At 34.8% G+C, this 17,396-nt stretch overlaps 1 protein-coding gene across 1 annotated transcript; it reads left to right on the forward strand.

The window, feature by feature from the left end:
• Positions 1-1,930: 1,930 nt before the first annotated feature.
• On the forward strand, positions 1,931-2,737 carry LOC124361404 (nucleoside diphosphate kinase homolog 5-like). Its single transcript, XM_046815454.1, has one exon. The coding sequence runs from the start codon at positions 2,088-2,090 to the stop codon at positions 2,715-2,717; it is 630 nt and encodes a 209-aa protein (XP_046671410.1). The 5' UTR covers positions 1,931-2,087; the 3' UTR covers positions 2,718-2,737.
• Positions 2,738-17,396: the final 14,659 nt, after the last annotated feature.

Genomic DNA, 17,396 nt, shown 5'->3' on the forward strand with positions numbered 1-17,396 from the left:
TTTTATTTTATTTTTGTAAATTTTTTGTTTTCTTTACGCTGACCAGCTACTGGTTTTTGGTCAGTGTATTTCCAAAGAATGTAAATTTTGTATTTGTTTGTAAATGGTGGAAAATAAAGTATTATTACTATTATATTTTTTAGCTTATATCGAGGTATTACAATGATTTGTGGAGATTATAATGCTCACCATCATTTCTGGAATTGCAAAAAAACCTGACAAAATAGGTAATGACATCTTCAAGAATTTCAGTAACTTAAATTTTATATTGGCTAACAGTGACTTATTCACTACCATTCCGAGCTTATTTCATTCAGTCAGTGGGATACAAATTGTCCCAGTTATCTTTCAAACAACTTTCAATTTATGTCTTAAATAAATGAACGAAGTACAAGGAGAGGGATATCTTTATTATCTATCCCAATTCATCGAACAACTACCTTTAGTAAGTCGTTTGCAGTTTCTGCCTGTCGATTGTGGAATGCTTTACCTATAAACATCAAAGCCATTGATAAGCGCGCTCGCTTTGGGGCGGAGGTTATACCCCTGCTGTATGTCCACGAGTCCTTAAACATCCAAATAGTAATGTTAGAAAAAATTATGAACAATGCAGGAGATAAATAAATACCCAAATGGAACAATCCTAGTATAAGTAACCAAAAAGGCTTTACACCAAAATCATGGTGGGCTGCGGAATGTTGTCATGCAATTGCTTAACGAAGGCTTAGTTTTATGAAATTCAAGACGTGGATAAGAACCGCTTTAAGTTACAAAGTGGACCAAGAAGCACGGATGACGTGACCATTATGTGCAAACAGTGGAAAAAAAAATAGAAAATTTGGTACTTTGAACGGATTATCGACCACACTAGTATGAAGAACACAAAAATAGAAATTTATAGAAACAGTTTTCCTGGACTAGAACGAAAAATCTCTGGTACTCGTCCACAAAATTACAAACGTTATCAAGTCAATAACGTTCCAGGTATTGTGACAAATTGTTTGTCTGAGGCTGTTAGTCGTGGCTTTTCGAGAATCCTGATTGCAGGCCGCGCGGCATCACGTGTGCACGGTACATAATTGCCTTTCCAATTTACGATCATCTGAATTATATAGACTGATTATTAGAAAGTGGAATTTGATATTTTACTGATAGTGTTATCTCGAGGATGGAGACGGTTTTCACGCGTATTTCGTCCGACGTTTTCATAATTACGCGGGGCAGCACTAATGTTGACAGTGTCGAAGCCCGCGCTGATGGCCGGAGGCACTCAGACATTGTTCCTGGGACACCACCGGAATGTGGAAACTCAAGAATAAAAACAAGTTTCAATAGTGTTTTTTTAATAAAAACGCTCAAGTTTAGTTTCCGAGGATATGTTATGTTTTTGTCTAATATGATCTGTATAATGTTTGGAGAAATGTAGAGGTAAAACAAACAAAACATGTACAACGAAGCGCTAATGCAGGCAGCGTGCAAACCGGCGGCGAGTGCTGCGTTGTAATACGGATTAATTCGTACTCTAAGTCCCGCGCGCGCGCCGTTTTCACGATCCGCAATGGGTTAACGAAGGCTTAGTTTTATGAAATTCAAGATGGATAAGAACCCTTTAAGTTACAAAGTATATCAAGAAGAACGGATGGCATAAATTATGTGCAAACATAGGTGAGAAAAAAATAGAAAATTTGCATGGAAGGTCATAAGAAAACAGAAAACAAACAAAAGCAATAATGAAATATCACTCATCAAAGAAGACCAGCACTTAGCAGAGAAGTTTATTGAAACCGCAATGTTCCTTGAATTTGCTTTAAGAAAAAAGACCTCTTCAAATAGTGGGAACAATTAGTAGTTTCTTTTCAAATCAAGTATTGGAAAAATAAGTTCCGGCCGTGACAGAATATCAGATGTGAATCATTTATACAAATTACGAGATTTGAAATCTTCTGGGATCGAGTTAAAATATAGCAACCACAGCTGTTAATTTTAATAATAATGACATTTTTTATATACTTTTAACAAACTAAAAACAGGTTACCAGTGTTCTAACTGCTCGTTTGTGACAAGTTACAAAATTTCCGAATTCCAAAATGCCTGTGGAACACACTCTAGCATTGATCACTCCTGAGGGAATGCCACATGCAAAGAAAATAATCTCCCGTATCAAGAAAGAAGGCTTCACAATTTTGGCCAGAAGAACCGTTCATTTGACTCCGGAACAGGTGAGTGACTTCTACTACCATCTCTACGGACAAAGGGATTTCCCTCTGTTAGTAGCCTCGACATCAGTGGCCCCCGTTACTGCTCTTTGCGTGGGCAGGCATCGTGCCGTAGAAAAACTGGTGGAGATCGTGGGCCCCAGAGACATAGCTGTAGCTATAAGAGACGCCCTTGGGTCTTTGAACGCACTTTACGGCAGCGTTGAGTGTAACCTTGCTGCGGTGCACGCTAGCGCGGACCTGAAAGCAGCGAGAAGGGAGATTTTCTTCTTCTTCCCACAGTGTCAAGTGGAGCCATGGACCGGATTAGAAGAAGGATTGGAGTGGTTGGAAGAGCACGTGAAGCCGCTGCTGAAGGAGGGACTAGCGCAGATGCTGAAGGAGAAGCCTGCTGAACCCATGCTGTGGTTGGCAGACTGGCTACTTCAAAACAATCCTAATCAACCACAGGTGGAACAGCATCTCCGCCATCATCCCTTGTCAAAACTCCCTAAGTATTAAAAAGACATTTGATATTGAAATAATAGTGGCTTTATATGAGTGCCTCTTTATTTTTCCAACTTTATTTAACATTTAAGCCAAATCAATTACATTATTTTTGTAATCAATAGAATATTTATTTTTCTATTGGTACAAACGTGGCTGAACAATAAATAATATAAATTTCTTACTTTTAGACTGGTACAGGTTTTAATTAATTGACATTCAAGTGATCCTGAAGTTGAATTTTAGTGAAAGTAAACACTAAGTAGAAATTCTCAAACTGTATTTAATATAATGGGTTTAATTAATACTGGAATTCTTTGCATGTAACATTAAAACATGTTCTAGTGGCAAATAGGAGGTTTTTGAACTGTTTTGTAACGGTTCTTGTAAAGATTTATAAACATTATTGCTCACCTCACGGCTAAGCAGAGTGCAACTCCAACCGTAACATAATTGTACATCCAATGATCTGGACACTGAGGACTCTACAACATCCTAATGATCAGTAATAATCATCGGTTTAGATCTCGAAACCTTATCCCTTAGTATTCAGTGCTCTGAAACAGGTCTTGAAACACATAGGATCCATTAAAGACGTCGTTCTTTGATAACATTATATAACCACTTGAGATTCTATAGTAGCCTACTTAAGGAACATACGGAAAAAATGTAGAAGATCAATGTAATTGTTTCTGTATCTGGATCAATTTGTCTTTAAAATTTCACGAGATTTCAATAACGTTAAATATTAAGGTAGCGCCCTACTATACCGCTAAGATTGGAAACGTGCGGATCGAAATAACTACGAACTGATTTAAATTCGCATCATAAATTGATTGTTGTTTGGTCTCCTTACCAAGTGGGCCTCATTGACAGACTGCAGTCCGTGCAAAATAAATTCCTTAGGTATTTGCACTGGTGAGAGCCTGATAGGCCTCTGAACTTGCTTCGGCTACATCCACTGGTCGTTAGAAGGGAGGTTGCAGATGTTGTCTTTCTTTATAAGATTCTCAACTTTGTGGTAGTCTGCCCCCCTCTTTTGGAGCGAATTGCTTTTCGTCTCCCTTCTGGCACAAGGTCGCGCCGCCTCTTCGAGCTGAGCCACTTGAACCGCAACTATCTCTAGTTCAGCTCTGTCCCAAGAATACTTCGGCTTGGCAACGAGGTGTGCAGTGAAGTAGACTTTTTCTGCAATCGTCTGGGAGCTTTGAGACGTGCTGTGTTGACAGTGAGACTGGAGACATTTGAGTCAGAGTGAGCTTGCCGAGTCCTGCACAGTATTACAATAGTTACTCCATTGTTATCTTTGATGATTTAGTCTATTACTGTTATCATTATTGTTACTGTTGTATTATTATTTTTTATTACTTGTTATATCACTACTTGTTATTGTTATTGCACTATTGTTATTGGTACCACTTTCGTTATGTTTCACATTGTTTTAGTTTTATCTTTGTTATATCTGTTTATTTCACTATGTCGTAGGCATGGTCAATTGCTGAACTTGATTTTTCATACTGTACTTTTTTATGAGAATTTATTACTGTTTATTACTAGTCATCTTAACTATTGTAATTTTGCAAAATGGTTATACCGTGGGAATGTAAATAAATAAATAAATAATGGCCCATTAAAAAAGTATTCTAGGTTTGCTTGTTTTAAAATTTAAAAATATGTAATAAACAAGAACAGAATTAGGCAATTTACTGAAAAAAAAAATCATTTTTATAAATTTTGACTGCTAAGTAGTTTAAAAATATTGGTTGGTACAACTAAAATAAATTTAAAGGGATCGCCATATGACGTCATCAATCATTTTCCGATAATTACTGTTAAATTGTAGATGCTGTTAATAAAAATTGTCTATATTTATGGCACTGGCCCTCCGATAAATGGTCGGAACGCTAAACATAAAAATATATTAAATATAGTAAAAAATCACGCATTACATTATTGTTTTAATTCTTGGTGTTAGAAAATGTGGCTTGAAAATGCGTCAGTTTTACTATGAATAGTTAAAGTTATGACTATAATAATCGATACCGTGTCTGTTAGCAGGAGACAACCTCATCCTTTGACTACGTTTAAATTGAACAATAATGATAAGGTGTCGCGTTTTACTTATGGCACGTTTCGCTAGTTGCTCTGTTGATTTGTAGGCTTGATATCGGGTTTATCGAATTAAAACGATGAAATTCATATTAAATAAAATACAGGAATTAAGCTGTAATCGTGTTTTGTAAAAACTTGTCTCGTATTTACTTTATACATTTTGTGTATTGGCTGAGCCACAGCGAAGTCTATCGCTTAAAAGGCTGGAAACAATCATTTATGTCTGTCTGTCCACACAATATCCCAAGATCAAACTGGCATATATACTTGAAATTTCAATATTTCGTGAAGCTTAATTTTTATATGAGCAGCATCGAGTTCGATTTTCGAGCTCTGACTTTGTTGAGCGTTAACGAATGTTTTAGCATTGGTCTAAACGGGTAAGTGTGATTGCGACGAGAATTATAGAATAAGTAAATCTGGAAACAGAGTATACAATTTACATTATAACATTGGTATGACATTTTAACATGTGGCATACGAACACCTCTGATGAAATGTTTCACTACAGACAATAGGCTTAATATTTTTCATTCAACCTCAGCGAAGCGTCCAATCCTGTTTAGCGTACTTGTACTTTGGCTTACATTGAAATACATTATCGTCTTGATTCCATGTACGAGGGCCACAGAGTCTAAAGCCCGTTGAAAACAAGCTGTTTTTATTTCTTCTATGTAATTTGGAACCTTACGTTATTTTATCACTCTCATTCTCATATTAAGCCCTCATAAAGGCCGTTGTAAAACAAGTACAAATTTGTACTTTTTGTCTTTTCTTTTGCGATTTGGTTTCTTACAATACATCATCTTCCCTCTTTATATAACACTGTGGCCCCACAAAGTGCGTTGGAAAGCAAGTATTTTTGTCTTTCTTTTACTGCCCCTGTGCAGTTTGGTTTCTTACAATACATCGTCTTCCCTCTTTATATAACACTGTGGGAATATAACTCAAAGTGCGTTGGAAAGCAAGTATTTTTGTCTTTCTTTTACTGCTCCTGTGCAGTTTGGTTTCTTACAATACATTATCTTCCCTTTTTTATATCACACTGTAGCTTTACAAAGTGCGTTGGAAAGCAAGTATGTTTGTTTTTATTTTACTAATCCTGTGTAATTGAGTTTTTTTTACAATAAACTATCTTCCTTTTTTCATATCATACTGTGGCCTCAAAGTGTGTTAGAAAGCAATTATCATTGTCTTTCTTTACTGCATCTGTGTAGTTTGGTTTCTCACAATATATGCATTATTTTCTTTATTATTTGTGTACTACCGCACACTATGGCCATACACAATCCATTGAAAACCCATAAGTTTTTTCTTTCCCCTACATAAATACGTATTTCAATCATTCAATATGTTACGTTTAAAACCTGCTGAACAAAATTAAATATAAATGTAACTGTTAAAACCGCAAACTCACAATTCATGTTAAGGAACACAATTTTATGTTGTTCCCATGCTATTCAGATGTCTCATTGCTACGTGGCAAAATTCAAGTTAGAAAATGTCACTGTTTTCTTTGTAAAGAAGTGTAAAACGAACAAAACAAATATCGCTATAAAATCGTTTGGTCCCGAAGAAGTCCAAACATAGATATCTCACTATGCTCACTACCTGAACAGTAAACCTAATTCGGTACTGAGCTATATCCGGAAAATTGTAGGTTATAGGTCTGGCCGTAGGATCGAGCTGTGGACTGTATTCCAGTGAGATTTCTACGTTTTATGTTTTCTAAGGTTAGATTTTTTCGTCATCTTCAATATCACCTTACAAGGCTCTGTATATCAAGGTAGAAATTAGCCACACCACTTGTCGCCCAACAGTGTTCGCTAAGGCTGCATGCATAATTTCAAGTCTATAGCTACATGTGTTACTAGGTCACATATAATGTAATATGATTGTACTCAGTTTCTTTCAAAAATATATTTATTCTGTGATTTCTTCATGGTTACCCATAAGACCAACGAAAAATGTTCACTAACGCTCAGCCAAATCCCATAGAGTGGCATGCAACACCATCTATCTCCATGTCGCCTATTCAGAAATGCAAAGTTTCAAGTCTATAGGTCAGTTCGTTCTCGAGATCTTGTGCTAACGCTCAGCCAATCATTAACATAGGAAGTTGGAAGAAAGGACCTGGCAGGTTAGTTGAGTAAGAGGAAATAGGACTATCGAATGGATCCATCCATGTATTATGGTAGTTGATTGTGTAATAAAGCCAGCCTTATCCAAATAGACGCATGGCAAATGGATTGCATGGCGGCCATGCTCAGCTAGAGCGCTACAATGCGCTGGATTGAGCCGTTAATCGCACACTGCTTGGCTACAAATCAGCCGCTAACTGGTGTGAAATGTGCGCCATTGAGCACCCCACCCAGCCGCCATGACAGCTGGCCGAGCGGAGGCTCGAACCCGGGACCCCGGTCTCTCTCTATTGTGCCAGCCCTCTTGACTCTGATCTTCAGAAAAAAGTGACTTCCAGTGTTTGTCAAGAGGGTCTTCTTGAAATGGTGAAACAGTTTATCCCCATGATTCGTCACAACTTATAGAGCTGACGTTCACAGACCTCTGTCATTGTTCAACATTGCATATCAATTCTAGTCCTATTTCTCGTCTACGTCAACAGATTGAGTTCATCAATCCATAATGGAAAGATGATTTATTAAGCTGACCATACAACTCTCTGCATTAGATAAAAAACTAAACCATATTTTGAAATCAAAGCTTCGAAGAACTAAATGCATGCATTGAACATTTTTCAAACATAAAATAGACAACAAATTGTTCAAAAACAAGCTTGATCAATTTCTGTTTTCGGCAACATGGAAACGAAATCCGACCAATTGTGATGGTGGATAAAGCCATAATAGAAGAAGAAGAATCCACCAAGTTTCTTGGGATGCGCCTTGATCGAGGGCTGACATGGAACGATCACATTGATAGTGTCTGTTCAAGGTTGCTTCAGGCATTTATGTCTTACGCAATTCGGCAAAATTCTGTTCCTTGGGCATTTTGAAGACAGCTCACTTTTGCCTAATACAACCACATTTAGTTATGGTCTGAGATTGTGAGGTGGCTGTTCTAGATATAAATTTAACAGAGTGTTTGGAACGCAAAAGAAAGCTGCGAGAATAATTTAAAATTACGTCAAAGAGAGTCGTTTAAATTGGCCTTCGGGGAGCTTGGATTGCTGACTTTGCCTAGCCTGTATATTCTCGACTCGTGCTATACTGCCGATTCAAGTGCGTCTCACTTCGGGGTAGCGACGTACACCAGTACGGCACTAGTGACCGGGGCAACTTTAGTACGGCACAGCACAGAACTACTGTTTTTGAATACTTGCCATCTCAAGTTGGTAAAAGAGTACTCAATAAGATCCCTGAAGAGATCAAACGCGTCAATTAATAGGGCATTTTACTCAGTTGACGAGTTTGCGATGGGCCGCGGGGTTAGTCTTCAATAAAAATAAAAAAATAATTTTTCCTAACTCCTCTTCTGATATCAAAAGAAAGTCGGCCACAGTCGAGGAATCGACGATAGGTGTTACGTATCAAAAATGTAATATTAATTTGATATTTATCTGTTTATTTACTTAAAATGAAAAGGTGTTAGTTATTAGATTAGGACTTTTATGTTTTATATGACGCTTGTAAGTTGTAATACAATTATTTTTTATTGTTTGCTGATGTAAAGAATATCATTATAATTATTATTGTTCGCAATAAAATCAACAAACTCAATTTTCGGCAAATTCTGTGTGAAATCGAAGAATGTGGTTCCAGAATGAATCGCAGACGTGCCGAAATAGAAAAAGTCTGAAAAAGCCCTCATTGAATGCACCACGATCAAGGGACAACGTAGAATTTTGATCAATTGTGTAGAAAACTCTAACATTTGTCCCTCTAAGAATTTGGTGAAATATTCAGATATTGATGATGGCCTACTATGTATTATCGTAACCCACGTGCTCACCCCATCTGCGATTTATTGCCGTGGGGATGGTGTTCACACACAAACTACAAAAAAAGACCGAGTAGCACATCCAAGACTTGAAATGGGAGAAAGCTATCCAAAATCTTACGTTATACCGGAAAAGAGGTTAATCTCTTAAAGGTACACGCGTTCGATAATGACGCATGTCTCCATAGGATTTAGCTGAGCGTTAGGGAACATTTTTACATTGGTCTATGAGTAACCATTATGGAAACGAAAAATTGCAGAATAAATAAATGTGTAAACCAACTGTATACAATCGTACGACATTTTAAGACGTGTAACCTAAATATCCGTAAGATATTTCAAGGAAGGTTTCATCTATAGAATTTAAATTTGGAATTTTTTTTCTGCGATTGAGATTCTGTGCATGATTTGGTTGAGTGTCATTGTAACTTCTCAGTAGGTTGGCACATTATTTTTCTTTTGTCTGTCGCTGTAGATTGGGGGGGGGGGGGGGTGTTGTAAAATTCTTTTGTGTAGGATTTTCTGTTTGTCTATCTTGTTTGTAAATTCTAAGAATTAAATTCTCTATTATGCGTTTAGTCTGGTGCACTCCTACATTATGTGTGTTTATCTCACTTTGTTTAGAACGTATTCCTATTTACTACTGTGCAGTAATTTAACCCGAACAACACTCTCATTCCCTCTTCTATACATAAGTTAAACTTTGTGAGTGACTGATATCTTCGAGTAAACTGTTAATAAGGTTCTTGAAAGTCTACTAACATTTGCTAGACTCAGATGTAAACTAAGCAGGCAGCCCTATTTAATATTAGTCAACACACATTTATTTCCACATATGTGTATGATGTGGTTGTTTGTGTCTATAGTTATATAGCGCACCACGTTAAATCTTTAATGAATTGAAATCAATGAATCAATTAAATTGATTTTCTTTTGCTCAGTTAAATAAAAAATGTTGGCTATTATTTATTGTTGTCCGAGTGTACTCACTATAACATGTTAATACTTTTCTGTAATATACAGGGTGTCCATAAATTATTCTATAAAACTTTAAAATATGATTTGTCAAACCAAAACATGCAAGAAATGTCATATAAAGCCTGTCTGTATCTTTGTGTTTTTGGAGGAAATACGTTTAAATTAAATAAATGCATAAAGTTAAAACGTTAAAATATGTTTGATCTAACTAAGGCCTGTTAAAAATAAGTCTCACATAAATATTATATCAGGTTTCAAAATGACGGGCCGTACGAAATTTTCAAGCTGTAATAACTCAATATCGGAAGAAAATTGTATAAAATACCAAGAAGAATTAAAAACGGGTCATTTTCATTAGAACATTTTGATACCAAGTTTATTTTGCCAGTGGCCTCACAAAACTATATTAATATAGTGACTGGATAAACATAGTTAATGGAGTATCATAATAAATGTTTTATCGCTTTTAAATTCATTATTTCTCACAAACAAGATATAATTACAATGTATAAAAGATGCAATTCCTAACTAACTTTATGAGACAGAACGTTAAAAGATAGTTTTCAATGCAATGAAAACGCGTAGTATATGAATATCCTTCATATTCTCAACATAAGATGGGGAACTGTGCATAGAGCCTGCGGTTAAAATAAGACTACACGGTAACATTAAAGTGACTGGTGTAGTATCCCAAACGTATTGCAGGCACTCATAGATGAGTATGAACAACAGATTAAGAAAATATTAGGAACATTACCTAATTAAGATGGTGGAATCCAGAGTGCGAATGGGTTAAATTTTAACATATTACAATTATAATAATTATTTAAAATCTTTAAGATATCAACCAAGAAAAAAAAGAATAAGGCAGGTTTCGCTACAGGAATTGTAGACATTGACAGTCATGTTTGGGGTACCTTGTACTGAATTTGGCTGCAGAAAACGGCTAAATAAAGGTATATGGAATTTGTGTACTTTATACAGGGTGTAGCAAAACTCTCTACACAATTTTAGGATATTGTCCTATGGACTAAGAGGAGCTAAACACCTGTATGTGTTTTTCAGTTTTTATTTTTATTTTAGAAACCAGTGGAGATGTAAAACTAAAATTAGGTACAATTATTTTTCTTTCAGTCTCATGTTATGAGAAAAACCAATATTTTATTATTTTATCACGTTTCAAGATGGCAGACGGTTGAGGTTTTTAAAGCTAAATACCATAAAAAAATAAAAAATATATAATAATTAAATAATTTATAAAAAATATTTAAAAAATTGGCTAGAGTACTAAATATTGGTACATCTAATTACAAACATTTTGACATGTAGATCGTAAAGTTCGGTCAGTAAACTGTAATGAAATAAGTTTTAACGGTTGTAATGCATTTTTAATGATGCCGTAAATATGTAAATAATTTAAATTGTCATGCATTACAACATTTAAAAGCTTACATTGTTTATCGGCCGATTTTTGTGTTTCTTGTGTCAAAATGATTGTATTTAGATGTAGCAACTTTTATTCTTTACAAATTTTCATAATGTTACGAGTTTTCACAGTAGTAGTAAGTTTTAAACTTTTCCACCATCAGCTATCTTGAAACGTAATATAGTAATATAATATTAGTTTTTCTGCTGATAGAAAACTGCAAGAAAAATATATATCAAATTTTAATTTTATATCTTCACTGGTTTCTGAGATAAAAAATAAAAACTGAAAAACACATACAGGCACTCTTACAGCAAAGGAAAAAAAGAGATAGATCATAAGTTGCATTAAAATTTTAACTCCGCTTGGTCCATGGAACAGTATCCTAAAGTTTCTATAGAGAATTTTGTTACACCCTGTATTTGGAAGATAACTGAACAGAATAACAGTTTTGTTTATAAGTTGTGTTATTCGTTTTCAGCAGTGTTGTAATCATGTAATTTTTCTTTAATTTTAAACCAGGTCATTTCCTATTTTGGCTCCTATTAAAATATTGCTAAACATTCGTACTTTCAAACCAATAAATTGGAGTGATCAAATTGTATTTTTGCTCTGTCTTCAAAAGATATAAGGGATATGACTTTGAAGTTAAAAAAGATTAATGCAACCAAAAAAACTGATAGCACCACCAGCTGATTATTTAGCAAGGCTGCATTTTTCTCAACAGTTAAATTCAGTAACAGTAGTTATTTCATATTAGAACAGTTATAATTGGAAATTTAAAATCTTACTTTTGTAATCATGAAACCTCTGGTCATATAATCCAACAAAGAGAGCGCTAGCCACTGCCTAACTCAAGCTCATAATTACAGGTACACTTTTCTTCGGGTCAGACAAAGCTATTGAGGGCCCTAAAGGCGCGTTGGCCAGCAGAAAAAGTGGTTTGTTCCTTTAAAAGTCATTAGGTCCTGCAGGCTCGACTGACTTTGGACCAAGAGAATGACAAACACCTCCAGGTGCAGGTCGGCAGCTGGCGCCTTCAGTCAATAACACAGTCCATAAAGAACACATTACAGGCTAAATCGATTTGTCCGCTCTTTTGTCGTTTTCACAGGAATCCCCGTGGACAGAGTGCGTGTGCCGCCGGGATCCGGCCCTGGTAGGACCATACGTCTTCATAACCCGGCCTTTGTCGACTTGTCCGAGGCCTGGAGTACGGTGGCGCTCGTATTGTTACCGGTCAAAGGACAACATGATTATCCCCTGTAGCTACCCTTGTGAAAAGGCTCTGGACGTTATTCGCTCGTTTGAGATTTCCGCGAGAAAATTTAACGCGCTGGAAAATTGTATTTAGGCTTGAGTGAATTCGAATTGCCCTGTTGATTTATGAATTTTGTTTATGTAACTATTCAAGATGCGGCATTTAAAAATTGTATCTTACGCAAGGATTACTAATTTCCAACTAATTATTACTATTGCAAGTGTTTTGTAAATCAAAGTCAAAAAGTATTTATTTCTTCCATAAAAAATCATTTACATCTAGTTTACATGCATTTCGTTAGGTGAAATAAAATGTACTACAATAACTGGTTAGGTTGCTGTAAAACTTTATAAAATAAAACATATAAATTAATTCACAAACTAAGTAAAAACTTGTGTTTTGGGAATGAGTCTCTGTAATGTACCGCACTCTTACTTAATATTTTATTGTAACTTAGTTACAACAAAAATTAAATAGAATTACTAAAAAAATAATTAAAATATCTATATAAAAATAAATATATAAATATTCAAAAACACAAATTATTAGTTGATTATGTTTTTAATAATTTAAAAATAATATAATAAAGATTACGTAAACTGTAAAAAGACCTTGAGGCGTTTATTTGAGTTAGAGTATTACTTGTGATTCCTGATTGCGTATCACAACCCTCTGGTATGATTTGTTTTTTTAAACTAGTTCGTAATTATGTGTTAGGTTAGTTATTTAGCTGAGGAAGAGATCGGATTGCAGATCTCGAAACGTAGTGTTACTGATTTGTTGTATCACTGAACGATGGCGAATGTCCGGAAAAATCCTGTTCCCCAAAATCCTTCTATCGCCAAAAAACAAACTTCAAACAAAGGAGTATTACTTTGGTAAAATAAAATAAATACAACGTTATGGTGTTTTTAATTTTCACGCCTTTATTGCAAAACATTGTTTACTTAGCGGTTCACCAATAGAATTACTCTCATTTAGTCACAGTACTGTTAATACTAAATAATTAAATACTTATAATTAATGTATGAATATATACACTATTTTTGTGGAACGATATTATAATATTAAAACACATAATTAATTGTGACAGTCCAAAAAGCTACAAACCGAAGACAGTAAATTTTTTTGGGTGAAGATAACAAGCAATCAGCATTGCATTTGACTGTTAAGTGTAGACCTATTGTTATCAATTAATTGCCTGATTTCTTGAATTCGGTTTGATAATTTTATTAGTGTTTAGTTTATTATATGTATGTCTTAGACATTTTGTGTGTGTGTGTGTGTGTGTGTGTGTGTGTGTGTGTGTGTGTGTGTGTGTGTGTGTGTGTGAGTGTGTGTGTGTGTGTGTGTGTGTGTGTGTGTGTGTGTGTGTGTGTGTGTGGTGTTGTAGAGCATACTTTTTAGGATAACGCGCGTTAGTTGTGAGCGTGTTATTTCACTTATTTCATGGCGTATATAATGCCTTGCTATGTTAGATTAGTTATCCAACTGAGGAAGAGATCAGATTGCAGATCTCGAAACGTAGTGCTACTAACCACAGGACGTTTTTGCGCATGAACACAGTGTTCGTAACGTCAGGTTTAAATAAACCAATTGTTATAAAATAAGGGTTTCTATATAAAATTTAAACACTGTCTTTGCCAATAAGAAACAGAATGTATCCAATTTTTACCTTTTAAAGTACGGCATCTAGAGGAGGAGAATCCCCTAATTCATAGACGTCTTCCAACTTCAGATTTTAAAATATTAAATCCCATTTTAAATGCACAAATTAAAGAACTTAAGAGCATCAAACATTTGGCTTAAAATGACCATCTTAATTTGTATTATTCAAGGACATTATTTCATACAAAACCATTAAAAAACAACGGTTTTTCAATCCTCGAGCGCTCATCATATTTTGTTGAATACACACTTGTTTTGAGGAGTTTTGGAAGCTCTCCTTGTAAAATGTATAAAAAATGCTAATCATATTTTATATATAAAGTGTTGTATACAATTTGTTGTATAGAATTGTAGAGTAAGAGTGTGTTGGTGTGAAACAAAAAAATTACATTTTTAACATCAGCTGCTACAAAAAAGTTTTTTTTAGAAAAAACAAACAAACACGTTTTGCAAATAGTATTTATATGTTTTTGAAATATTATATATTCATGTACAACGAATTTAAAATAGCCAAGTTGTAGCAAATTTAGTCATGCACACAGAAATGTATAATATTAAAATTGTTTTAGTAAATTCCTTAATTTTTCTTGTCCTTGATGTGCTAGGAACTGCCTCTACCTTAATTCTACAAAATCAGTGACACACTTTGAAAAAGAATGTTCCTTATGTCAATAGCTCTACACAGATAACTAATTTTAAATTTCTTAACATTGCACTTACTAACTGAATAAACACAAACATAAAAGAAAACATGCACTAAACATCGTAATGCAGATGTTCATATCTGAGTATCAACAAACAACAATACGCGATTTACCAAAACGACGGCTAATTTGATGCAGACTCCGAGAAATCCAAAACACGACAAAGGAGTAAAATCTCATTAGCTTTGGAACAGTATAGTTTATATATTACGACCCGACCGGTAACAGCACCGGTAAAGTTAATTTAATCAGCAAACGTTTATCAACGCGATTTGCGTCGATTACACAGCACAAGTGAGAATAGACGCAAATTGCGTCGATGGACGCCCAGAGGGTTGAATAGGAAAGAGATAAACTACTGGATTTATAATAATACTGAAAAAATATCCATATGGATTAATAACTTAATCCTAATCTTTTTTGGGTTGAGAAAAGTAAACTGAGCAAGGTTTGCAATGTTTTGTATCTTAAGCGCTTCGAAGGCTGAACAGTATTAAACCTTTGTAACTTTTTCAATTTATTAAAAAAGAGAAGTTGTAGAGTTTTCAACGTGCCAAATTGAAATATTTACCTATAATGATGAATCAGAAAGGGGGTTACTCAACACCTTAACAAATATAAATATAAAACTTGTAATAAAGGGTATTATCACTCTTCGGCGGGCTTTGCCTCAACATCGTTATAAACACTACGGTTGATTTTAACCTACCTAGCATTATCATTGTTGTCTTAATTTAACAGACTCAGCAATTTAGGATTAATCTTATGAACACACATAAAATAGTATTTAGGATAAATTTTAATGAGGCCTGCAAAAAAGTTGTTGATAAGGATATAGCACATTTGTACATTTTGTATGTGAAACATGATTGGGAAGAATGACTTTATTATTTAAAAAACTTAATTTCCTTATGTAATAAAAAAAAACACAAGCAATCAAAAAACCCTTCGAGGTTCCGAGGATATAGATGTGCTTTTGTTGTTTCGACTTGGTTCAATCACTTATATAAATATAAGTGAGCGCGCGTGTGTGTGTGTGTGTGTGAGTTGGCATGTGTGTGACCTCTAGAAAGGATGGGTGTATTCGCAAATTAGGTGGTACTAGGTAAACCTTGTGTTTGTTTCTGTTTATGAAATCAATCGTGCGTGGAATGTTTGCTATTTGGAAATGAGTTACGCAGGTCAAACGATTTATGCCCCATATGGTTTACAGTTTTAACACATATTTGTGCCTTGCTATTTAGAGCCACAGTCTGTGCGGCCACATATATTGCTTCTGTTATTTCCACTTTAATCAGAGAATGTGTAAAATTGCTGCTAATTGTTGATATATCACTTAGTTACTGAATGTGGACTGATTGGACTCGATTCTCGCGCACAGGTTACGACCCATGCGAGGATCTCATTTCTATACATAGTTACTATGGCTGTTCAATGTATTGCTTATGGCTGGAAATAAATGTATTTCTTTCTTTCTTTCTTACTTCTTCAATCACAGATATTGGACATTACAGTGGCGTATATAGAAATTCATTTGGGCGGTGGAGGGGGGGCACTGATACACAGGGGTGTTTAGTAAGTATAAATTCCCCTGAAGAAACAGGGACTCGGGAATCTTCCTCAAGAAATTCTTGAGATTTAAGGCTCCATAAATGTGTTCTAGCTTAAAACAAACTACAGGATACAATTTTATTGTTCATCTTTAAAATTTTCGGGGTGGAGTTGGGCCTCATGAGCCGCCCTTATGTGCGTCCATGTGAGACAACATTAAATGAGAAGTAGTAATGATGATCAAGTTGATCCTCATAAACTGTCACTGGGCTGTAGGAGCGTCCGACTTGCTTCTAAAAACTTCTGTCTGGAGTGCCATGTTTACAAAATTTACCAAAGACTGAATGTAATACCTCAACTTACTTAAGTTTAATGAAATTCGAGTTACTAAGGGAGCACTTCAGTAACTCTGTTACACATCTGTCCAGTCATTGTGAGAGGGGGGAGCAAGGCACAAAAACAAACAAAATGTTCTATTTTACTTAAAAATAGTCGGATGGTCGTATTTTGTTACGTAGCATTTAACTAGTTTGACGTAACTTTGTTACAAAGTATAATAATTAAAATGTTGGTTTATATTTTATTTTAAAGTTTGGTCCTTGATCTTTAATGTGAGCAGACAGTTATTTTATCATACAACAAATTAAAATTTCGTAAAAAGTAACTTTTTTAGGTAAAGATTTGAAATACAATTTACTATTAAGATCTTATTTTCTTTATTTTGGGATTTCCTCTGCTTGTTAAGACTAATTTTCTGAAAAATATCTTGATGTCTTGAGTGGTTATTGAAAAAGGTACATTGACTGTAAAAAACAAAGCTTTTTAAAATGGAACATTTTGTAAAATATATGAAATTATGAAAGTAAAACCCTACCTTAGTACATTCCTGAACTTTATGATGGGTTTTCCTGGTTCTCTTGCTCTCTATAATCATCCTCAAGTTTTCTTTTAGCTAATGTTTGTTTTTTTCTGCATTTTCAATTTATTTTCTTTATTTTAATCTGATCAGCTTTCTTCATACACTTAATGCGGTTCTT

The sequence above is a fragment of the Homalodisca vitripennis genome, chromosome 4 (genome assembly GCF_021130785.1).
Source record: "Homalodisca vitripennis isolate AUS2020 chromosome 4, UT_GWSS_2.1, whole genome shotgun sequence".
In the NCBI taxonomy this organism is placed as follows: Eukaryota; Metazoa; Arthropoda; class Insecta; order Hemiptera; family Cicadellidae; genus Homalodisca; species Homalodisca vitripennis.